The sequence below is a fragment of the Trichosurus vulpecula genome, chromosome 1 (genome assembly GCF_011100635.1).
Source record: "Trichosurus vulpecula isolate mTriVul1 chromosome 1, mTriVul1.pri, whole genome shotgun sequence".
In the NCBI taxonomy this organism is placed as follows: Eukaryota; Metazoa; Chordata; class Mammalia; order Diprotodontia; family Phalangeridae; genus Trichosurus; species Trichosurus vulpecula.
In genome coordinates this window covers 548,162,330-548,185,424 of record NC_050573.1, presented here as the reverse complement: position 1 = coordinate 548,185,424, position 23,095 = coordinate 548,162,330, and the positions used below count along the sequence as shown (strand labels likewise).

General features: G+C 46.8%; 3 protein-coding genes across 7 annotated transcripts; 1 reads left to right on the top strand and 2 right to left on the bottom strand.

The window, feature by feature from the left end:
• Positions 1–598: 598 nt before the first annotated feature.
• Positions 599–6,113, bottom strand: LOC118834163 (alpha hemoglobin stabilizing protein). Of its 3 annotated transcripts, none has more exons than XM_036741610.1 (3): positions 5,732–6,113; positions 1,140–1,218; positions 599–960 (listed from the first exon to the last, which is right to left on the bottom strand). In XM_036741610.1, exons 1-3 carry the CDS (start codon positions 5,779–5,781, stop codon positions 757–759), a joined length of 333 nt encoding a protein of 110 aa, XP_036597505.1. In that variant the 5' UTR covers positions 5,782–6,113; the 3' UTR covers positions 599–756. The 3 variants fall into 3 exon arrangements, 2 of the variants coding, with proteins under 2 accessions (XP_036597505.1, XP_036597506.1); XM_036741611.1 differs by lacking the exon at positions 5,732–6,113 and adding an exon at positions 5,093–5,131; XR_005009344.1 differs by lacking the exon at positions 1,140–1,218.
• Positions 6,114–6,188: 75 nt separating this feature from the next.
• RUSF1 (RUS family member 1) lies at positions 6,189–16,162 on the top strand. 2 transcript variants are annotated; one of them, XM_036741608.1, is made up of 14 exons: positions 6,189–6,422; positions 6,885–6,962; positions 7,323–7,437; positions 8,433–8,478; positions 9,222–9,254; positions 9,551–9,656; positions 11,604–11,705; positions 12,580–12,650; positions 12,745–12,929; positions 13,159–13,216; positions 13,404–13,474; positions 15,137–15,280; positions 15,421–15,498; positions 15,712–16,162. In XM_036741608.1, the coding sequence occupies exons 1-14, from the start codon at positions 6,276–6,278 to the stop codon at positions 15,804–15,806; spliced, it is 1,329 nt and encodes a 442-aa protein (XP_036597503.1). In that variant the 5' UTR covers positions 6,189–6,275; the 3' UTR covers positions 15,807–16,162. The 2 variants fall into 2 exon arrangements, with proteins under 2 accessions (XP_036597503.1, XP_036597504.1); XM_036741609.1 differs by lacking the exons at positions 6,189–6,422; positions 6,885–6,962; positions 7,323–7,437 and adding an exon at positions 7,444–7,653.
• A 189-nt stretch (positions 16,163–16,351) lies between these two features.
• On the bottom strand, positions 16,352–23,095 carry SLC5A2 (solute carrier family 5 member 2). Of its 2 annotated transcripts, none has more exons than XM_036767727.1 (14): positions 22,994–23,095; positions 22,108–22,179; positions 21,875–21,979; positions 20,892–21,056; positions 20,379–20,484; positions 18,994–19,074; positions 18,559–18,788; positions 18,333–18,468; positions 18,075–18,182; positions 17,702–17,852; positions 17,398–17,566; positions 17,038–17,253; positions 16,705–16,837; positions 16,352–16,572 (listed from the first exon to the last, which is right to left on the bottom strand). In XM_036767727.1, exons 1-14 carry the CDS (start codon positions 23,093–23,095, stop codon positions 16,352–16,354), a joined length of 1,995 nt encoding a protein of 664 aa, XP_036623622.1. The 2 variants fall into 2 exon arrangements, with proteins under 2 accessions (XP_036623622.1, XP_036623632.1); XM_036767737.1 differs by having other exon boundaries at positions 16,352–16,597; positions 16,667–16,837; positions 22,994–23,056.

Genomic DNA, 23,095 nt, shown 5'->3' with positions numbered 1-23,095 from the left:
GCCTGAATGGAATGCTACCTGTTGCAAAATGAACTCTGTTAATTCCATTATAAAGAAGATAAGCAAACTGAGGCAGTTCAAGGCCATTTGGGGTGGAACTCCTCCTAGATGTACAAGCCACCACCTCTTCTCCTATTCCCACCCACCAACCCTGAGCATCTTCCCCCTCTCTTCCTTTCTTTCTCCCTTCTGATCACTCTCATTCCTCCTTGGTCTTCCATTTCCTGACTGCCTGATGCCTGCTGTTATGGTCATGGAATATGGCTGACTCTGATGTAGGTAGATGCCAGAAGAAGAAAACTCCAAGATCTGAACCAGGGAATCCAACAGAAGAAAAGGGGAAAGGATGGACCTCCAGGCTCTGTTCTAGGGAGGCCTAGGTGAAAGGAGCAATGGGAAAAGAGGAAGGCTGGAGAGTACTGAAGGCATTGTTCCATTTTGAGAAAAATGAATCCATGAAGTCCATTAGACTTCCCAGAAGACATAGGAATGAGACTAACCTCTGTACTGCCTTGTTCTCCTAAGTCCCATCCATAGGTCTATGCTCTGAGCCCCGGGGAAAGGGGACAGATATGTTGAAAGAAGAATGCTAATGGCAGACATTCCCATGTTTGTATTTATTGAGGTATAAATTTTAGGGTTGGGGAAATCAAGGTATAACAGGATTCCAGGGGAGAGGAAAAGATTAGTAGAGGGGCTTAGCTGTGGGGAGATACTAGAAGTGAAAGTCTAGGACCTGGTGGGAGACATGGGAACTCAAAGGGATTTTAGGAAGGCTCTGTACTTGTCTAGGAAGGGGTTGGAAGAAGTCTGAAGCTCCTCTTGCAGTTTTTGCAGGGCTCTCTCCTGTTCTTGTTGATCTCCTGTCATCTTTGTAGAGAAGTGTGAAAGGTAGAACTTTATCCAGTCGTCCACGATGGTGACCATGGATTCTTCAGAGATTATAGGTTTTGTGAAGACCTGGCAAGGGGAGAGAGATGAAGTTACTGTTCAAATGTCCTGACCTCCAGGCACTCAACCTTCCATCAGTCACTGCATACCTCCCGGAAGCTCATTTCCTATCCTCTATTTTTCCATCAAACCCCCACCTTCCTTCCAAAAGTCAAGGTATCTGGTGCTTGAGACAGGATCCCTCTCACCTGCTGATTCAGCAATTTGTTAAACTGCTGCAATGCTGAGGAAATGACATCCTGATTTGACTGGAGAAGAGTCATCTCCCTGCTTAAAGAAAGAGGGTAAGCTCAGGTAACTTTTCCCCTAGACCTCTGCTGCCACCCCTAACACCTCCAGTATTTTGTCTCTTGTTCAGATCCCACGCATTTATTTCCCTCCACCTCTCATCAATCCCTGGTGATTTTTCTCTAAGGTGAGCCTTTTCCCAGCTATAGCTTTTGGCTCTATTCTGGGTGACTCACCTTGCTTTCTCCAGTTCAGTCTGTGTGTCTGAGCAAGACTGGGAAGGGCGAAGAAAGAATTTGAAGGGAGGAAACATCCAAAGTGGGGTGGCACCCTGACCTCTGAGCCATAATGATAAGTGAAGAAAGAGGGAGGAGAGAAAGGGAGGGTCTTTCCTGAGCCAGGAGAGATAGAGCGTGGCCCTTAGACTGAATCCAAACTTCCAGAATAGAACAAATTTGTTCTCCGTCACTTAAAATTCTTTACAACCTGGTTCCTTTTTACCTTCTCAATCTTTTTACACTTTACTCTCTTGTACCATATTCCCCAAAACTTAACTGAGTAGGCTGGAGCTAGGATTTTCTCAGGGTTGATTTCTACTCTTGTCCTTCATATGAGCCACCAACTGATCTAGGGATTTGTCAACATGTTCTTATCTGGCCTAGTGCATATAAGGTGGATTTTAGTGTATGTAAGGGGGATTTTTGTTATTCCTCTTAGGGTTTAGTTCCCAGGCTCCATAGCCATAACAATCTCTAGTTCCCAGGTGCTAGATAATATTCCCCAGGGTCATGACTTATAAACATCTCTGCCACTTCGACTACCCAGTGAGTTATGTGGGTGACATAATGTGATACTTACTAGACTTGTGCTGAATGATGATATTGCTAAAGTTAACCTGTGAAGCCATTGCTGGCAATATGCCTTCTTTGTCTGTTGCCCTATAAAGCAAGTGGGCACTGGTCAGTAAGTGGGGATTTGTGATTTGGGTACTACATAGAGGAATGTACACAAGGCATGTATCTGCCTCAACCAGCTCCCATTGAGGCTTGGGAGATTTAGGAGAGTGCACCAGCTGGAATGCTGTGCCTGTCTCGACTGACCCCATCAAGGCATAGGGGTAGTTGCCCCCATCTCGCTGGCCCCTGTGAGAAGGGTGATTAGGGAATGCTGTAGGAGTTGGTGCTCCCATTATCAGCAAACTCTCTTTGAGAAGAATAAACTGGAATAAAGTAAACTTATTTAACCCCTTATTATGACTACTATGTCTTCCTGTCTACGTGGATCAAGAGTGAATCTGTGCTAGAATACTTGCTAGCAGCCCTCCTGTGTCACCTGTCTGACACCTGGCATAGTCAGTGTTACCTGTGAAATACCCAGTCAATATTATGTCATCATTGTAGTGGTTTAAATTAATGCCTTCAGGAAAGGAGACCTCTTTCAGGTCTCTGCCCACCCCCATATGGCAGAATGAGGGAGCTTTCAGGTAGGCCTGTGCGGGGAAGGATGATGAAGGTATACTGCCTTCCCAGGTGAAAGCAGACTGTTCCTGACTAGTCTCAGCCACAGAAATAGAGAAACTGGCATCAATGAGGTCCATAACCCCATTTCACTCACTCTAGGCCTTGGCTGTCTGGGTTTCCTGATCTACAACATTGATGAGGTCAGGATCAGCTGTGGTGGTGGTTATAATGACTTTGTTTAGCTCTGTGCAGTTCCCCATAAGCTGCCAGGTGCCATCAGTCTTCCTCAAGAGATAGGGTTGCTATAAGGGTATTTGTATAATGAAGTACTCTAGCTTCCTTCATCTCCATCACTAAAGAAGAAATATCTTTCATGCCTCCTGAGGATTTGATATTGATTGGTGTTAACTAAATGGGAGAGTTCAGGTTAACTGAGTTTCAATTTAGCCATACCTATAGTAGCATATATAGAGGCTGATGAAAGAGCCTGTACAAATATTTATTCCCAGGAGCCTATAATACCCTTTCCCTCCATGGTTTGTCCTCCATAGCTTTCCCGGAATGGTCCAAATGGACCATTAGAGGATACTTTAGGCTTGGGTGTGGCTGAAAGGCTTTGGTGCTGAATTTTCTGTATAATCTTTCAAGCACCACGATGGGCAGGCCCCATGTTTTAGGAACCACACCCAAAGATCCTTCCAAGAGAGAGTGTCCTTGGCCTCTGCCTACCTAATAGGCTAGTGGGCTCTGTGAGTCCTCCCTACATTCTCAGAGTGCCTATTCCCACTAATAGCAGTATTTGCAAAATCATAGCTGTCCCAATATCTTGCTCAAATTTCATCAATTGATCATCTTGCACCTGTGTAATTGTATGACTAGAGACCCATACCTAAGTCTGAATACATTCTCCTGAGCCTCCACCCAGAAGTCCGAATCTAATTTCCCCAGAGGAGGGCTGGTCATAGGGTATGGCAGGCCAAGGGGATTGGGGTCAGGGAAGCAATGTGAATAAATCCAATCTATCAAACCCATTTCCTTTAGGAACTTCATCCTTTCCCTTGCAGATTCCCATCTAGAGTTGGCTGTACTGAAGATGAATATTTATGGGACCAGGTACAAATAACTCCCCTCTTCAGCCACTTAAAAAAGGACAAAGGGCAATACCCATCTGGATGCTCCAATACATTTATCCAACTCCATACAAGTCCCCTAAGCCTATGGTACTTAGCCATCAGGAGCCATCTCTCCAGTGACCCATCAGGTCTCTGTTTGAACTTCTGAAACAGCTTTGTTGCCTTTTAGGGAAAACCAATTCCTATCATTTTGAAGTGAGGGAAACCTGGTGCTATCACAGGGACTTTCTTTAAAACTGAGCCCATTTTAGCTAAACAAGGGATAGAGGAAATTACAAAAGCTAAAATAGATAATTATTATTACATGAAATTTGAAAAATTCTGCACAAACAAAATCCATACCTATAGAATAAGAAGGGAAGCAATTGAATGGGGGGAAAATTTTTCTATCAGATTCCTCATATAAAGGTTTGGTATCCAAGATACACACACACACACACATGCAAAACCATGTCCGTATATATAAGTATATATGAACAATTCTCAAAAGAGTAGCAAGATATCAACAACCGTATGAAAGAATGCTCCAAAACACTAACAATAAGAAAGATGCAATCAGAACAACCCTGAGTTTTCAAAGTCCAGAAAATTGGCTGGAAGTTGACAAAAGATGGGAATGGTCCATAGTGGAGAGGTTATGGGAAGATATACACTAGGCTTGTACAACGTCACAGGCTGCCTACGTCAGGAGAGCTGCCTGCCAAAGGATTTTGGGCAGCCTGGGGAAAGTGTAGATTATATAAAACAGGCCTGCACAACTCCTGCCTGCTGGCTGCTTTGGCAGGCTTCAAGAAACCTTTGGGCCATATGTTGTGCAGACCTGACATACACACTAGAGCACTGTTGACTGAGCTGTGATTTAGTACAACCATTTTAGAAGACAATTTGGAATGATGTAAATAAAGTGACTAAAATGTCCATACTCTTTTCTTTGACCCAGAGATTTCACTTCTAGGTATAAATACAATAACAAGAAAATCAATAACAAGAAAGTCCCATATATACCAAAATATAGCAGCCCTTTTGGGGGTAGCAAAGAGCTAGAAACAAAGCAGATGTCCATTAATTGGAGGATGACCTAACAAATGGTGGCACATGAATATCACTGTGCTGTAAGAAATGATGACTGTGATGAATACTGAGAAATAGTTGAAGATATACATAAATTGATGCAGAGGGAAGGAGAGCCAACAAAACAATATACATTGAAACTATAATAAGGTAAATGGAAAGAACCACAGAACAATCAAAAGTAAATGTTGCAAAATTACAAAGAACAAGCATGACCTTAAAGAAGAAATGTGAGGGATCACCTCTTACTCTGTTGCGGAAGTGGAAGGCAACACATGTGTGGAACATTGTATATATATACATTCACTCGCCTTTTCTTCCTCTTTTTTGTCTTTAAAAATATTCTTTGTTACATGGGGTGGGGGAAGAAGGAGGAGAGGGGAAATTTTAGATAACACAAACAAAAGCTATCGATGTTTTTAAAAGGTCTAAAAGAAAGATAAAGTGGCAAGGCACGGAGGTGGGAGAGTGGTAGGGAACTCAAGTGAATGGGAACAGCGCTGAAAAACTCAAGTGACGGAGTTTTATGAATTCAGCGAGGCACGCTCCCTACACCACAAGGCCTCCCTTAAATCGAAGCTGAGGGCATGAGAATGGAGGTCAAAAGACACTAAAAGCTCTTGCCCATTGGAACAGAGATCAACGTCTGGAAAAGAGGCTGTAGCATCCTTTATTAAGCTATTTATAAAGCGCTCTAAAGTTTTCACAAGGAGCTCACAAACACGATCTCGTTTGAGCTTTACCACAACGTGAAGCGGGTCTTATTATCTCCATTCGCCCACAGTGATACAGCTAAGCGTTTGTTAGAAGTCGAATCTGAACACGGGTCCTTGTGACCGTGGAGTTGAGGCAGGCAAGTGGCCTCCCAGGCATTAACAATAGCTATACCTGATATAAACGCAGTAGGGTTTGCAAAGCGCTTTGTGCATCATGCACATGCATCGTGCGAATCCTCCCAAGAGCCCGGGGAGTAGGTGCTGCAATTATCCGCATTTTATAGCAGGGTGGAAAACGCGGGCGACCAGAGCTCAGTAAGCGTCTGAGGTCGGATTACGACTCCAGTTTTCCTTATCAGAGGTCCTGTGCTCTATCCACTGCGCCATCTAACTGCTCCCACCCTTTAACTCTATACGCCCCTCGCCTGGTCCCCAGGAGCCAGCGCCGGGCCAGCGCTCTGAACGGAAAGGGGGAGTTGCAACGGCAAATTGAAAGAACACGCCAGGGTTCTAGGATGGAATCTCGTGCTTCGCCTTTATGTACATTATGTCCTTCTGGCGTCGCCGTAGCTTGTATCCGTGGCAACCCTCGAACTCAGAGGGTCCCTACCGGAATCACGCCAGCGGGCCGGCCGGATGTGAGGGGTCAGAGGTCATCGGTCCCAACACCTGGTTTTTGCCGCTGGGAGCTTAGACTGAGGCGCCTGCGGACGGAGATGCCTGGCAGCGAGGGCCCCGTGGTCCCGCAGTGCTGGGAGCGCTTCGGCTCCGGGAGCCCCCGCAGCTGCACCGTAGCCCCGGACGGGAGTCTGAGCTGGGGGGCTGGGGGCGAGCCCGGGCAAGGCCTGCGAGCCGCGCTCACGGTGACGGATGTGGAATAGGGAGGACAAGGGAGAGAGAGTGTGAAGAGTCCCCTCCCCCCGGGAGGGAGTGCAGAGACACCACTCCGGGAGGGGGAGTGTGGACACCCCCCAGGGATGAAGTGCCCGTGGAGGGATTGTAGAGAAGGCCCCATATAATGAAGTAGGCCTCTAGAAAGGAGAGAGCGGAGAGACACCTCCTCCCATAAGGGTCAGGGGGCGGGGTGGGGGGAGGACGGACAGATCTGCAGATAATGGTAGGTAGAGACGAGAAAGAGAGGTAGAGACACGCCCCCCCCCCCCCAACTCCCGTAAGGGAGAACACAGAGATTAGGATCAGGAGGGGCGCAACGTCTGCCAAATAAAAGCATAAAGGTCATCGGAGGGATCCGTTGTGGGGAGAGAAGTGAGGTCCGGGCATCCAGGGCCCCCCGGAACTCACCTCCCTTGTCTCTGCCCCCCCAGGCCGTGTTCCTGCCTCATGGCTTCCCCGACAGCGTCAGCTCGGACTACCTGCCTTACCAGCTGTGGGACACCGTGCAGGTTAGCCCCGAGGGGGCGGGAGCAGGGCTGGCGGGCCACGCTGGCAGAGCAGCCCCCGCCCTTCTCCTTTTATCGAGGCCCACCTGAATCCAGGTGTCTCTCTCTTTTTCCCGGTGTTCTTTCCATTCTTTACTTTGGGGCGTGATGACAGGACAGGCAGCTTGGTGTAGTGGAGCAAGCCCCGGGCTGTGAGTCAGAAGACCTGTTCTAGTTTTAGGTTTGCCCTGGTCACTCCTGGTCTCTGTAAAGGGAGGGATTTTGGCCAAATGATCTCCAAGGCCCATTTAAGCCACGTTATGACAGATTCCAAGCTGGGAGAACTCTAACATTTCTCTTACCAGATATCCTTTCACCATCCAGGCTTTCGCCTCCAGCCTCACGGGCTCCTTGGCGACCCAAGCTGTCCTTCAGGGGGTTGGGGTGGGGGATGCGGCTGCTTCTGTCTCAGCTGCCACCATCACTTGGCTCTTAAAAGGTGAGCAATGATCCCTCTGCCAGCCCCAAATAGTCTATATTTTTTCATCCCTTGTGTTCCCAAGTCATTGCTTCCTTTTCTCCTTTCCGCCCCAAATGCCTACCATGCTTCCCTCTTCATCGAGTCCCTTTCTCCACCTGGCATTCTGGATTCTTGTCACTAAGGAAAGGAAGTCATTCTGCTATAAATTTCCTCCCTCTGATTCATTCTGCACAGGTATATCTAGGTAGTCTTTCTAATGCACAATTCTGACCCTGTTATGCCCAGTCTTATTCAAAAACCTTCAGTATATCCTCACTGCCCTCAAGGCATGAGTTCTTAACTTTTTTGTGTGTTAGGAATATGGTGAAACTGTGGACCCCTTTTCAGAGTAATGTTTTTAAATGCATAAATTTAGAACCCCTGTCTTAGGATGATGTACTAATCCATAGCTCAAGACTTCCGTACTCCCAGCAGTCCGACTTTGCCATTCTGACTAATCCTATTCATTGCACCTACCTTCCATCGATGCTAGACATTTATTCTCATATCGTCCTTATAGATTTTACTCCACCTGGAATTCAATTCAGTATGTATTAATTGCCTACAATGTTCAAGGCATTGCACTTAGTGCTAAAGGAGGGGCAAAGATAAGTTATACAGAGCCTATACCTTCTACCGCTCTTTCCACCTGTCAAAAATCCCTAGATAACCACGAGCCAGAAGTCATCCATCCTTTTTGCATATTCCCATTGCCTTGTTTGTACTACTCCTAAGGCACTTACCACTTTTTACCTTTCATAGCAGTTATTTGTAAGTTGCTTATCTCACCTGTTAGACTGCTTCATGAGAGCAGTGATCGTGTTTTAATTACTTTTGTATCTTCTCCCTTCCTCCCCCACCTCCCCAACAATTTACACATAGTAGATAAGAAACGGTTACTTGCTGAATGAATGAATGAACAAACATTGAATTCAGAGATCCTTTGGCTTCATGTGCCTTCTCTTCTACTGTAGATGGAACTGGCATGCTGGGGCGAATTGGTTTTGCCTGGTTGATGGGGTAAGTCTTTCTTCCAGATCAGGTCTGATTAAGTCAAGAGCTTTCATGGGGTAATCAGTGTGTCTTTTAACTCTGCATAGCCTTCAGTAATGTCACAGAGCTGGCCCTCCCCCAAAATTGTGAAGTTTGATTTTGCTAGCTTCCCATTTCCCCCCTCCTCTTTTCAGTTAATGAATCAGTATTCCTTGATATCAATTGCAATACCAGTATCCCTTTTTCTACCTCCCTTTTCTTTCTTCTTTCTCTAAACCACTGAAACCACTCAGTTTCTTAAGAATGGTAGAATCTGGAGATAGAGAACCTTAGAAGAGAAATCTGAGCTCAGAGGAGCACTACCCAAAAGCCACAGAGAGGTAATGATAGAGCTAGGACTAGATGACCAGTTCATGGCTCTCTCCACCACACTATGTTGTCTTGTGTTGTCTCCTCTCTCATCGGGGGAGAAAAGATATGATAATATTAAATACGTTGAGGTGTTAGGGACCAAATGTGTTCCTTCTCCCAGTGCTGCTTGAATTTCAGAAGAAAGAGCCTAAAGAAGGCAATGCTTAAATCAGAGGAGCAGATCTCAAATGTTGGGGGTTTAGGCATCAACGCTGAGTGAGAGGAGAGAGATTTTTGGGAAGAGAGGCTCTTCCTAGGGCTCTTCAAATCACACCATATGCTCTGCCTGTGCGTCAAGCTGGCTGCCACAGTAAACACTTTCTTCTCGGTTCCAATGCAAGCTAACCTCTCTCCTGCAGGAGCAGGCTGGATTGTGAGGCCAAGAAATGGAGGTAATGAGGGTGCAGTGGGGAGGCACAGAGCTGGTGAGGGTTGGAGGGCACAGGGTGAATCTTTTTCTGATATTATTTTTTTTTTAGTGGGGGGGAAGGCAGGGCAATTGGGGTTAAGTGACTTGCCCAAGGTCACACAGCTAGTAAGTGTGTCAAGTGTCTGAGGCCGGATTTGAACTCAGGTCCTCCTGACTTCAGGGCTGGTGCTCTACTCACTGCGCCACCTAGCTGCCCCACAGGATGAATCTTTTGTTATGGAATTTCAGGACCCCCTAACCTCTAACCTCTGACCCCAGGCTCTTCGCTGATGTTCTCAATGATGCAGCCATGCTCCTAGAGATTGTGGCCCCAGCATTCCCATCCTGCTTTACTTTCATTGTTTGTGTCAGCAGCTTGGCCAAGGTACTCATCTTGGGAAGAAATGGGAGCCAGTTATTTGCTCATAGCTTATTGTGGGCATGTTCTTGAAAGATTAAGAGATGCATAAGACATGTGCCTTGGAGGAGTCCAGCAGGTGCAATAAAACATAGGGGCTCGAAAGTTTAAATAAAAATGACAGTGTGCAATAAATAAATATCCCATGAGTAGTATAACCTGAAGCCTCTCAAGGTGACTCAGAATTTTCCATGTCACTTCTAGGGAAGGAGACACTTTTGGCAGGGTCTGCCACACTGGCTTCATACAGGGGCCTGATGATTAGGCGTTACCCAAGAACTATCATAGGTATGTGCAGAAAGGCTCCCCAGCAAGAGGTTGGCCAACAAGTAGTGACTTTGGGCTTAGATTATGAAACCACAGACTGAGGTGTGGTGGAGTTATGGACTGCCTCAGTGGTATTAAAATAAGGGAAACATGGTTCATAAGGATTATCAGACTTCAGCACTGAGGCAGCATGGTATATTTGAATAGTCATGGACTGGAAGTCAGAAAACTTGGGTTCTAGTCCCATTTCTGCCACTGACTAGCTATATGATTGAGCAAATGATATCACTTCAGTTTCATTAATTAAAATGAGGTGGTTGAACTAGCTGATCTCCGATTAGGCTCCAAAATTCTAGCATCCCTCTATGATTTATAATCTAAGAGAGCTGGAGGTCAGGGAAGACTTCATAAGTAGGAGGTTAGATTTGAACTGGACTTCAAAGGAGAGAGGGCAGTATTTAGCAAGGTAGAGAAGAGCATTTTAGGGATCATGAAATCTGGAAAACATGATATAGACAGAAGATAAGAAGGAAAACATAGTTGGTGTTAATTTTGTGGGGTGAGGGAGGGGAAAATAGGAAGGTTAAAGATCTATGGGGCTTGTGTGTCATCCCCATTCCCCACCCCATAGGGCTTTGAGGAAAGGAGTCTTTGACCCTGGAGGTTCTGAGAAGGGAGAGATTAGGACAAGAGCTGCTAGATCCAGAGGGGAAAAGGACCCACTGTATCTGACGGAGGAGGAAGATGAACATTTCATTCCTTCATTGAAGAGAAAATGCCTCAGATTCCTGAAGTTGGAGCCCTTCAAATTCACTTGGAGGGCACTGGTCCCTGGGGACAGTGAATATTTAATAGATATTTATTAGTCTCCGATTAAGTGCAAGGACAGTGGTGGCGTAGTGGAGAGTGTTGGACTTCCAAATGTGGGTCCAAGTCTCAATTACTAGGTGTTTGATCCAGAACAACTCACTTGAACTTCTGAATTTCAGTCTTCCTCATCTATAAAATGAAAGAGCTGGACTAGTTAATTTCTAAGTTCATTTCTCTTTCAGTGTGTAATCCTGTAGAGAAGGCAGAAGATACTATGCTAAATGCTGGGGATGCAAATACAAAAATAAAATATTCCAGGCCTGCAAGGAGCTTACATTGTTTTTCTTTCTGGAATCATAGCAATAGGTTTGGTTTTTGTACTAAATTGCAGGTACTATGCTGAGTTTTTTCAGGATTTTAGACCTATTTTCTCTCACTAATTCCAGGATTCAAGATTTCCTCCAGTTTGCTGAAAATAAGGGCTATTTGATCAAAGGGGCAGCTAGGTGCTATAGTAGATAGAATGCCAGGCCTGGAGTCAGGAAGACTCTTTCCTGAGTTCAAATCTAGCCTCAAACACTAATTAGCTTTGTGACTTGGGTAAGTCACTTCACTCTGTTTACTTCTATTTCCTCATCTGTAAAATGAGCTGGAGAAAGAAATGGAAAACTCTTCCAAGTATCTTTGCCAAGAAGACCTCAGATGGGGTCGTGAAGAGTCAGATACAACTGAAAAACAACTCAACAAAATTTGATCTAAACGTACAATAATTAGTCTCAAGAATATGACCTTGTTATATTGTGCTCTGAGCTTTCTTCTGTCATATTTCACTCTTAGTGCATTGTGGGAGTAGCGGGGGGAGCCACACGGGCAGCACTGACCATGCACCAGGCCAGGAGAGACAACATGGCTGATGTTTCAGCCAAAGATGGAAGCCAGGTGAGATACCTGAGAAGAGTTGTGGGGTCAAGGCGAAGGTAGGACTGTAGTTGAGCTGGAATAGCAAGGGCTGAGTTGGGGATCTGTGGGAAGATAACCTTACCCTCCTTTTAGGAGGTGCAGAATTTAAATAGATACCAGTGTCTGTGAGTAGGTCTGATAAGCTAATCTAGAAATAGCCAAATGTGGTGGTTTCTTTCACTGACTGAGAGGATCCGCCTAGCAGATTAACAGCTTGTCTTCCCATGTGAGGATAGCTGGAAGGTAGAGGAGAGGGATAGAACATGTCAGGACCAAACCTGGAAATTTATGCTTGAGAGTCCCTTCTCCCCAGTGTCGGTGGAGGGTTGGTGTGTTAGTGGAGTTTGAGGATAAACTGAGGACCCATCCAGGTGTGAAGCTGCTCCAGACAATTCTCTTGTAGCAGCCTGAGGATAGGCGAGCTTCATTTCTCACCAAACAATTAAACTCCTGTAAACACTTCCTTGTTGCACTTTTTTGGGGTTGGAGTTGCCTTAACTTACAACTTTACAAAAAATTTATCATCTCCCTTCTTAGATTGGAATTGATCTAATGGAAGAATTGATCGAATTGATCGAAGCATAGTCTCATAAATTTAGAACTGGAAGGAATCTTCAAGAGGCACATTTAAATGGGTAATAGAGCAGGGAAGGCAACTTATGTCCAGATTTTTAAAGATCCTTGAAGAAATTTGGACCATATTCTGTAGGAAATGGAGAACCGTAGGGAGCTTCTTAAATTGGGGAATGACATGATGAAAGCTGTGCTTAGAAAGATTAATCTGGCAGTGTCTCCATGATGTCAAACTGCTGGCTAACCTTTTTCCTTTCTGCCAACTTCTGTCCCAATGCAGGAGACTCTAGTAAACTTGGCAGGGCTGCTAGTCAGTCTTTTACTGCTTCCTCTACTATCTGAACGGCCAAGGTGAGATTTTAGGGGAAGTCATGAAGGAGGGATTGTGAATTCCTTGTTTTGTCTACCTTGCCTTCTACCTCTGATCACATTCTCTTTTCCCTAGTCTCAGTCTTGCTGCCTTCTTCCTTTTCACCGCCCTCCATCTCTATGCCAACTTCCGAGCAGTTCGGGCTGTCATTATGGAAACGTTCAATGAAGCTCGACTTTACCTTGTCCTAAAGTACTTCATTCAGTGGGGAAAGGTCTTAACACCCCCCTTAGCCAATCACATGGAACCACTGTGGACAGGTGACACTTCCCCTCCTCCTTAGTCTCCCACATACCCTAAACCAGGGGTGGGCAAGCTGCAGCCTTGAAGCCACATGTGGCCCTCTAAACTTCACAGAGCCAGTTTGGATTTGGTCGAAGGGCCACGGTTGAGGACCTAGAGGGCCACATGTGGCCTTGAGGCCACAGTTTCCCCAGTCCTGACCTAAATCTAATTCCTAGTGAACATCCTAACCCTGGCTCCCCACAGGTTGCCACCCTTCCATGTCTCTGTCCCTTGGTGTACCTCTGCACAGCCTGGTCTCAAGGTGAGTGACACCCTTCTCCTTCCCTCCCTGCCTTTTCCACCTATGCATTCCCTGGGCACCCTAAAGGACCTTGCCCCAATCCCTCTCCTTTGGGTTACCTGCCCAGCCAGATCTCTCACCCACAGCCACTCTACCACTGCCACCTTCTGCTCTTCCATATACCCCCACATTTTGTTTCTTTCCCTAGTGCCTTTGAACTGCAGCAGGTGAGTGAGGGGCACCAACAGCCCTACCTCCTACGCTGGGACCGTTGCCGAGGTGAGAGGGGTAGAAAGCAAAATAGGCTAGGGGAGGAAGAGGGAAGGTAATGGAGGGAAGCCTTGTGAAGAACTCCTTTCACTTCCTTTTCTTTTTAGATAGTTTTCATTTAAGAACATGAAAATCCCTCAATTCCTTTAATAATAGTTTAGTCAGACAAAAAGAATGTTGACTGCATGATATAGGTAGGTAGAAGTGGTTGACCCCAGAGAATATTAAGATCAGTGTCAACCTGGATGGTCTAGTGTTACATGGCTTTCTAATCTAATCAACGTTTTTAGCTTCAACTTGGATGAAGTATATGGCAGGGCAGATATTACATAGGCAGCTGGGTAGTACAATGGATATAGTGCCAGGCCTGGAGGCAGGAGGGCTCATCTTCCTGAGTTGAAATTTGGCCTCAGACAGTAACTGTGTGACCCTGAGCAAGTCACTCAGCCCTGTGCCTCAGTTTCCTCATCTGTAAAATGAGCTGGAGAAGGAAATGACAAACCACTCCAGTATCTTTCCCAAGAAAAACCCAAATGGGGTCATGAAGAGACTGACACAACTGAAAATGACTAAACAACAACGAAATCACATTAGGTGGTTTTGCAAAGCTAAGAAAGATAGCCCTTTGAGTGATATGTCAGAGATTAGTGTTCTGTGACCCAGGCCTAACTGAAACAGAAGAAAGTAGATGAAAATAGATGTAAAGGCCTCAACTGCACAAGTACAAGGTTCGTGTGAAAAAGATCTGAAGGTTTTAGTTGACCATAAGTTTGACATGAATGTGTCAGCAACCATTGCGAGCTCATGATTCATGAACTTACTGACTCTGAAAGTCCTTTCCAAGCATTAGAGTCGGTGAAGCTATGAATTCCTCTGAAGCTCATACACATACACAAACACACAGATTAGGTGTGTGTACACATAAATACACACCCTTCTCTCGGCTTTGATCACCTCTTAGGGTTACAAATTCTGTGAATGTACTCCCTTCTGTAGATTATATGTTCTCTCTTTATAGTCTTCAGAGCTTCCAGTAGGATTCTTCTCCATTATAATCAATGATTTGGGGGAGAAATCTGCCTTTTCCTTTATGGGTTGATTTGCTTTCATCACATCCCCTCTCAGTCATCATCTCTCCAGATGGAAGAAGCCTAATTCTTCTGTTCTAACCTCATAGCATTCACTTGTTTTCCCTTTCTCTCCCCCCAAGATTTCTGTAAATGTTCTTTCAAGGATCTTTTTCAATTGTTATCAGACATGCAATCAAAAAATACTTATTAAGCACCTATATAAGGAGGTTGTATGCTAGGTGCACCAGTGTAAATCATATCCGTGTCCTCAAAGAGCTTACAGTTGTGTTTAGGGAGATATGATATGTACAAAGAAAAACAAATCTAATGATACCAGAAAACGTAAGCTAAAGGGCAAATAGTGGGATAGGCAATAAATGTTCCTGGAGTTCAAAGAGAGGAAAGTAAAATGTGAGTGAAGGCAGTCAGGGAAGGCTTCACCTAGGATAGAGGATTTGAGTAAAGCCTTGAGCAATAAGCAGGGAAGAAGAGAAGGCATTCCAGGAGCAAAGAGATAGACGTAGGGGAATGCATGAGGTGTGTCCTAGAGATGAAACCACTGTGATGGGCTAGTATTAACTTGTTAAATTAATCTCTCTAGGCCAGATACAGGTGACTTTGGGCCAGGACGTAAGTGCTGGGGTCATTCTGAGGGCAGCAACACATGGACTTTTGCTGGCAGCACTATTGGAGGATGTACCTCTTACAGAGGAGCTGGAGACCCTGAGGGCCCAGATCAGGGCAGGTGAGAGCTGAGGGTTTTATATGGGGGTGGGAGTGGGGGTGGGGGGGAGGGGGGAGGAGGGTGGAGCAGTGCAGTGGACAGCAGGAAGAGAGAAGAACTGGTTCTTAGCACTGACCCTGGTTCTTGTTTTGGTCCCACAGCCCCTGAAGGAGACAATTGGACCATTGTCAAGGAGACTTACCAGATCCTTGATAGGCTGTACCCCAAATTCTTGAAAGGTAATAAGATCCATACTCCTTCCTTTAATCGTCCTGCATTGAACTGGAAATTTGAGAGTGCTGTATTCTAAAGTGAGCTCTTACTCATCGTGTGACCATGGCAAATCACTTCTTTTTCTGAATTTGCTTCCTTGGCTTTAAAATGGGGAAGGGTGGGGGTGCAGATCAGATTAAGGGCCCTTCAGTGGATTATGAGGGCCTCTTCCCCACCAGAGCTGCAGGCTGTAGGCTGGGAGACAGAGCACCATCTATTGGAGGTGGACGAGTGGCGAGCTGCATGGCCCCTGGGGGAGAAGAAGACTTTGTGAGTGCTGCTGTCATCACCGAGACCTAGACAAGGCCAGAAGGAGACCAAGAATGCTCTGGAATTGGACCCAAGGAATAAGGATTCAGAGAAAATGAGCTGCTCTCAGCGGGAGGAGCTTCTTCCTTGTCAGCACCTTCTCCATTTTCTTTATGTAGGAGAGCCTTCTCCGTGCTACCATTTTAAAAAGGACATTTTACTTTCCAGATCTGTGATAAGTTTTATTTTTAATCAATCACCAAGCAGCCACATTTTAAACAGACACAATAATATAAATGATGTATGTATTCACTGAATATAGTGATGGTATGTAGTAGATGAGTAATGAAGCTGATGCAGATAAAAATGAGCCAGAGTCTTCATGTTGGGGTTCCTTTTTACTCCTCTGGGTCCTCTCAGATGGTTGGTCCTAGACTCCAGCTGTGTCAGTGCTGAAGTCGCCTGGCTTCCCTGCTCCTTCTCTCCTCCCTCCACCCCCCCGACCCCACCCCTCACCAACAGAGACCCCTAGGGTGGCACTGGATTTCCAGTGCTCTGCCATCAAAGGTCTCAGGCATAAAAGCCCCAGAGGAAGACTGCCACCGCCATCATGAACAGTGCATTGAGGTTGACAAATCGAGCCCAGCGTGGGTCCTCAGTAATGTCTTCCAGTTGCTGGGCTGTTATTTCCACAGCTGTGGGAGGTGAGGAGCTACTTGGGTCACTTCCAGTCATCCCACAGAACCAGAGCAGGCAGCGGTGGAGTAGGCCTGGGGCTGCAGGTGGAGGTTCTGAAGGAAAAGAAGGCTCAGTGCTCTGCAGATGGAGCCCCTTGAGCCTCCCCACTCTTCCAAAGAGGGAAAAACCAGCCCCTCTCCCCTGTACTTGAAGAGAGGGCTGGTCCCCTGTCCCCAGTGGCCTACCATCCATCTCTACTGCATGTTCCAGCTGGCCATTCTGCACAGGGAATTCAGGGGGTTCTGCTTCCTGCTCATCCATGTCCAGGTCCTCCCGTTCTTCTTTACTGTGACGGAGGCTGAACACAAGGCGGTGGAGCTAAGAGAAGAAGGGGCCTGTAAATTTGTTTGTTCATTGGATTTACTCATTAAGTTGGCACTCACCAAGTTCAGGGCACCATGGGGAATACTGATACTAGTTAGACTCAGTTCCTTTCTGTAAAGCATTCAGTCTGTGAGGGAAGGAGTGGGGTGCAGCCTCTAGGAAGAAGGGAAACATCTGGACCCTAGTCCACTTACATGCTTTTGGGGGATGGGTGCTGTGCAGAAGGATATGGTGAGGATTATGATACAGGAACAGATGAAAAGCACGATGGCAAAGTAGAGGTAGTGGACACCACAGAAGAGACTGGGGCAGGAGGAGGGCCGGACGCAACTGCCAGTGCCAAAGGAGAACTCTGGGATGAGGCGGGCCAGCCCTATCAGGAGGCCCCCGATTAGCCCCCAGAAGGCACCCTGGTGAGGAAAGGAGTGATTACTCCTAAATGTGACCCCAAACCCAGAAATCCTCCCCCCAGTTATCCTACTCCCAAGTGCCCTTTCTTAGGCCTAGATGTCCTGCCCCCAAGTTCCCTCTCAGTCTAGGTTTCTGGGGCTTACTGGTTCATTGACCCTGGGCACAAAGAGGGCAAGAATGAAGACTGCTGAAACTGGTGGGGCCAGGTAGCTGGAGACAGCTTGGATGTAGTCAAAGAGCTGACCCCCCTGTGCAGCCTGGACCACAGGGAGCCAGGCAATTGAGATCGCAACGATAAATAGCACCCAGAGCCTAGGAAGGAGAACAGAAAGGTCAGGACTGTGGACTCTGGCTTTTCCACCCCCAGCTCAGACTTAGGTGTTGGTTTCCGGGGAGAGTGTACCCCAGAATCCTTGTGTCAGGAGGGGGTAAGGGCTGGCTCCTCACCGGCCCACCAGCAGCAGCTCTTTGTCTCCAGCTCGAGGTCGGAGCCTGGTGTAGATATCCATAGTGAAGAGAGTGCTGCTGCTGTTGAAGATGGAGGCCAGGGAGCTCATGAGAGCAGCCAGCATGACAGCCAGCATTAGTCCACGGAGACCTAGACAGGAAGGGCAGGTAGGGATCTAGGGGAAAGAGCCCTCACCTGAGAGGAGGCCTTGGTTGTGCCTCTGGTCTTACCGCTAACTAGGTAAACTCCCTTTCTGGGCTTCAGTTTCCTCTTCTATAAAAGGAGGCTAGGCCTGATCTCCAAGGATCCCTACAGCTCTCACATTCTATGTCTAACACAGATGTCTTCTCCGTTTCCCATTCCCCAGCTCACCGTTGGGCATGAGTTTCACCACCAATAGGGGATAGGCAATGTTGGAACAGCCAACCTCTGTACCACAGGTCTGCTTACACACTTCTGGAGCCACACATGCCACCTTATCTAGGAGAGGACCAAACAAAGCTGGAGAAAACCAGGTCCTGGCAGACAGGGAAGTGGAGCATCCACATGCCTGGGTTTGGGACAGGAAGCAAAGTCCAAAGATAGGGACACCTGGATCCTGAGGCCAGAGTGGAGTTGAGGGGCTGTTACCTGGGAAGAGAATTCGGCTAATCATTCCTGGCATGACCATTAGAAACATGGGCAGCAGCTTCAGGTAGCCACATAGAATACAACCAGCCTTAATGTGGGTCAAGTTCTTTCCTGCCAGGCATCTCTGTACGATAACCTGAAACATGAAGGAGATCCTTTGGCTCAGATCCACGTGTCCTCAGACCCCAGCATTCCCATCCACCCCTCCATACCTTCATCTTCATACCTGGTCGCTGCACCAGTACCACCCAGAGACAATGGTGAGCCCTACTATCAGGGCTGGCCAAGGCAGGTCCCCAGTCATTGGATCCCGGAAGAGATGAAAAGAGTCAGCACGAGGCTGGTAGCAGGAGGGAGAGATGTTGCCCACCATGGGGTCCTCAGAAAAGGTTTGTGTGGTCTTGGCTTCCAAGTACTTGTTAAAGAGGCCTGTATACCCGCCCACCTCATTGAAGGCTGGCGTAGGGACAGAGGACAGTCACAAGTCCTGGCACACAGATTTGCCTTTTCCCAGCGATCTAGATTCTTCCTGTTGAGGGCCCAAACTTCCTTTTCCCTTAAAGGTTCCATCCCTTTTGGAGAAATTGAGGTATTCCATCTTCTAGTCTATAGTTTCCCCCTACCTCCACCCTCCAGAACTCAGGGTTCTGTTCTGCCATACCGTAGCCCATGAGAATGAATGCTCCCCCAAGCATGACGAAAGTCTGAACTGTATCTGTGTACATCAGTGCAGCCAGGCCACCTGGGAAGAGAATGGGGTCAGAAGATAGGTGTTCTGTTTCCCTCCCCCTCTCTTCTTCCCCCCCACAAAAGTAATGATGGTTTTATGATTTCTATAATTTCATTTTATTCTCATTGCCCCTGTGAGTTGGGTGGTAGGGCAGGGGCTGTTACTACTCCTTGACAGGTGAGAAAATGGGTGTTGTTCCAGTTTGGGGGCTACATTTTAAAAAGACCAGGTAAATGTGAATAAGACAGTGAGGGAACTAAAAATCTTCCCATTACTTGACAGAACTGGGAATGTTCAGCCCATAAAAGGCAAGATGGAGAAACATGATTAAGTCTGAATATTTAGATGGCTGGCATACAGAAGAGCTATTTTATTTGACTTCGAGAGCTCAGTACTAGGAGCAATGGGGAGAAGTTATAGTGAAGATTTTGGCTAAATTAAGGAAGAACCTAATGATCAAAGCTGTCCAAAAAGGGGAGGGGGCTGTCTTAGAAGAGTTTCCTGCACCTGAAAGTCTTTGAGGTAAGAGTGGATGAATACTTAAGGATATTTACCGAGGAAATAATTCCCATTCAGGTAGAGGTTGGATTCATTTTGGAGTTCTTAACCTTTTTTTTTTTTTTTGTCATGGACTCCTTTGGCAGTCTGGTCAAACCTCTGGAGCCTTTCACAGAATAGTGTTTTTAAATGGATAAAATATATATGGTTGCAAAGGAGACCAATTATAAAAAAGGAAATGAGCCCAGAGTAAGAACCCCTGGACCAGATGACCTTTGAGGGGCTCTCCCCTTTGAGATTCTGAGCCTTGCCCAAGGCCAGGGCTGGCACAAAGGACTTTTGCCTTTTTTGTTTGTTTTGTTTTTTCCACTGAGCCATATGACCTTCCTTTTGTCCTAGCTCGGTGGCATGCCATTTTATACTAGATCATGACCCCTTTTGCCCCACTGATCTGTAGTGTTAAATCTGGAGTTTGAATCCCAAATGCTACTTACCAGCTGTTGTATAACTCACTTCCCCTGTCCAGGCCTCATTTTCCTCATCCGAGAATCCTTCTAACACTATAATCCATGAACCTTGGTGCCACTCCCTGCAGCACCACAAGCCAATGGGTTTGGAACGTTTGCCTTCTTATATGGAATCCACCAAAGAAGGGAGCCTGAGCCTGCTCTGCCACCCAAGACAACCAGGGAGGAGAAAACCACCTAGCCTGGCCGCATGTGTGTCAGATCCTAAATTAAAAAGGTGAGGTGGCTCTCCCTTGGTCCCCTCTGTCTCTCTGAGGCCCCACTCCTATTGGCAGGCCCTGCCTTACCTACCTGTCACTGTGTAGATCATGGTGATGCCCAGCAGGGCAATAACAGAGGCATAGATGTTCCAGCCCAGAGCTTGCTGAATGAACACAGCCCCAGAGAACATATCTACCTGGAGCAGAGAGGGGCAGGAAGGTCAGATCAACAAGAGAAACATGAGTATTAGGCATCTTATCCTCCAGGTTCTACTTGCAGGGATGGGGAGCCTGTGGCCTCAAGGCCACATATGGCCTTCTAGGTCCTTGGGTGTGGCTTTTTGACTGAGTCCAAATTTTACAGAATAAATCCTTTTATTAAGGGGATTTGTTCTCTGAAGTTTGGATTCTTCAAAGGATCGCACTTGAAGACCTAGAGGGCCACATGCAGCCTCAAGGCTGCAGGTTCCCCACCCCTGTCAGGCTTTGTCTCTCCCATTCTGTTCCCCACAGGACACAGATGTCATATCTCTCATTCAGTTCTCAACATGACAGCCATGCTGCCTCCCATCCCACCCCCCACTTCTATATGGTTGACTCCTACAGAGATTTTGGTGAAGATGTAGAGGAAGAGGGACAGCACTGAAAGGTAGAGGCGGATTCGATGACCCCCAAAGCGCTTCCTCAGGTACTGGGGCATAGTAATGACTCCAGCAGTCAGGTACACAGGTGCAAACAGCCAGCCCAGGAGCAGCACCACAAAGAGGGCCTGGGGATTGCAGGTACAGGGTTGTTAGTAGGGAACCACCACCTGGAGTAGGGGGGTCCAGAGAAAGGGGTCTGAGGAGTGTAGAGCTGTTGAACTTGCTGCCTGAACCAGATTAAAATGAAATTGGGAAATGTTTAAAAGAATAAATACAAATATAACACAATATAGATGATGCCAATTTGTGGTTTTCTAAGTCAGCATGTGGCCTGCTGGGAAATATTTCTATTTGAGTTTTGACACCATTGCTGTAGTGAGCTGGAGGGTGGTCCAGGGCTCTGGAAGGAAAAGATTCAGATCTAGGGTGTGAGGAGAATTGGGTTCAGTTCAGAGAGTGTTCAGGTAATAGGCAAGTGTATCCCAGGAAGCCGGGAGTCCTCCAAAGCATAGCCTGATGTAGACCGTGATGAGTAGAGGGGCATTCCCCCTTCTAATGGGGAGGAAATGGGGTCAGGAGGAGGCTGGACATCAGTTCTGTACCTTTTCAAGGCCTATATAGGTTATCTAGTCTATCCACCTTCCTTTGTGAAAGAACACTCTTCACAATCGGAAGGTTTCAGAAGGTATTTGGAGATCCTCAAGGAAGGAGAAGCCAGAGACACTTTCCTCGTCTTCACTTGTTTCCTCCTATGTCCCTTAGATTCTCGATTGGGAAGTTCTATCTCAGATCTAACGTTTAGGCTACTTGCTATAGGATCCTTTACCTCCATCTCTGGGAGTCAGTCCTCCACAGAGATACAGAAGGTAGTTCCCACAGGGCAGTACTACTGATAATTCCTAGAAGATGGTGAGACTGGAGAAGAAAAGGGAGTGAAACTCACATTCCACTCAAATCCTGCCACAGCTAGTCCACTTGCTGCTCCTGTCCCAGCCAGGCCCACGAAATGTCCACTCCCAATGTTGCTGGCAAAGAGAGAGGCCCCAACCTGCAAGAATTGGGATGGGAGGGAGCTTCAGTCAAGGAGAATAGCCCCCAACTCCCCTCATTCACCTTCACATTCCTCCCAAACCCTTTCCCATGATACCTTGTTCCTTTCCCAAAGCCCTGCCTTACCGGCCACCAAATCATGCTCCTCCCGGCCAAGAAGTATCCTCCAATGGTACCCCGGTTTGTCCGGCACATGGACTAGGAGAGAAAGCAAGGGAGGGCTGCAGCTAACTCTGAGGGGTAGCGGATAACGGCTGAGTTAAACACTAAGACTAGTCAAGGGGACTCCATTAAAGGGGGTGGGGAGGGAGAACATGGGTGGGGGCAGGGGTTGAGCTAATGGGATCATCTATTTGTACCTCATTAGTGTCCTCATCACATTCCTCAGCCTTGTCTCAGTCTGAATATTAACTCCTATTCCAGCCTTCAGCCCTAGTCACATGATCTTAGAAGCATAAGATGTTAGTGCTGAAAAGGACCTTAGAGATCCAGACTCTCATTTTACAGAAGAGGAAAGTGAGACCCATGGAGGTCGAATGCCTAGCCCAGGGTCACACAGTAAGTGACAAAGCCAGAATTTGAACTTAGGTCCTCTGGTTCCAAATCCAGGGGGTTTTCTGACTGTTATTATATCATATTCCCTGCCCAGCTCCTATCCGGATCCCCCTGATTTTGGAAGACAGACATCCAGCTCCCCATCTGCATCTTTCTCCTGCAGAGACACAGGCTTCTTTAAATACACTAGACTGGAGGTCAAAAGATCAGAATCAGAATCCTGGCTCTACCATTAATTTGTTCTGTAACCTTGGGCAGGTCATGTCTCTCTGGCCTTGCTTCCTCTTCTAAAGGTTGGACTAGATGACCTTTCAGGACCTTTTCAGCACTGACATTCTAGTTTTCTAAGACACCAGATGTCCTATGCCTTACCCCTTCCATTAGTTATTCTGTCCTCTCCTTCCTTGGGCCTCTCCCACCCAGCCTGAGCTCAAGACATAACCCTTTGGCCTCTCACCCACAGACCGACCCCGATGACCAAAAGGAAGTAGCCAGCAATGACAGCGATGTCTGCTGTGTTGTCAATGAAGTTCCTGGAGTCTGCCGTGCTCTGCTCCAT

Bases quoted from the DNA above. Each gene is read 5' to 3' on its own strand.
- RUSF1 (XM_036741608.1), top strand. From the start codon at position 6,276: ATGCCTGGCAGCGAGGGCCCCGTGGTCCCGCAGTGCTGGGAGCGCTTC. The intron at 6,423-6,884 runs GTGACGGATGTG...CTGCCCCCCCAG, and splicing joins GCCTGCGAGCCGCGCTCACG to GCCGTGTTCCTGCCTCATGG. The intron at 9,657-11,603 runs GTACTCATCTTG...TTTCACTCTTAG, and splicing joins GTGTCAGCAGCTTGGCCAAG to TGCATTGTGGGAGTAGCGGG.
- LOC118834163 (XM_036741610.1), bottom strand. From the start codon at position 5,781: ATGTGCATGATGCACAAAGCGCTTTGCAAACCCTACTGCGTTTATATC. The intron at 1,219-5,731 runs GTATAGCTATTG...TTCTTTAAGCAG, and splicing joins CCCTACTGCGTTTATATCAG to GGAGATGACTCTTCTCCAGT. The intron at 961-1,139 runs GTGAGAGGGATC...TCCCCTTGCCAG, and splicing joins ACAAATTGCTGAATCAGCAG to GTCTTCACAAAACCTATAAT.
- SLC5A2 (XM_036767727.1), bottom strand. From the start codon at position 23,095: ATGGAGCAGAGCACGGCAGACTCCAGGAACTTCATTGACAACACAGCA. The intron at 17,254-17,397 runs GTAAGCCCCAGA...TTTCCTCACCAG, and splicing joins TGCCCAGGGTCAATGAACCA to GGTGCCTTCTGGGGGCTAAT. The intron at 16,838-17,037 runs GTAAGTGGACTA...TTCTTCTCTTAG, and splicing joins CACCCATCCCCCAAAAGCAT to CTCCACCGCCTTGTGTTCAG.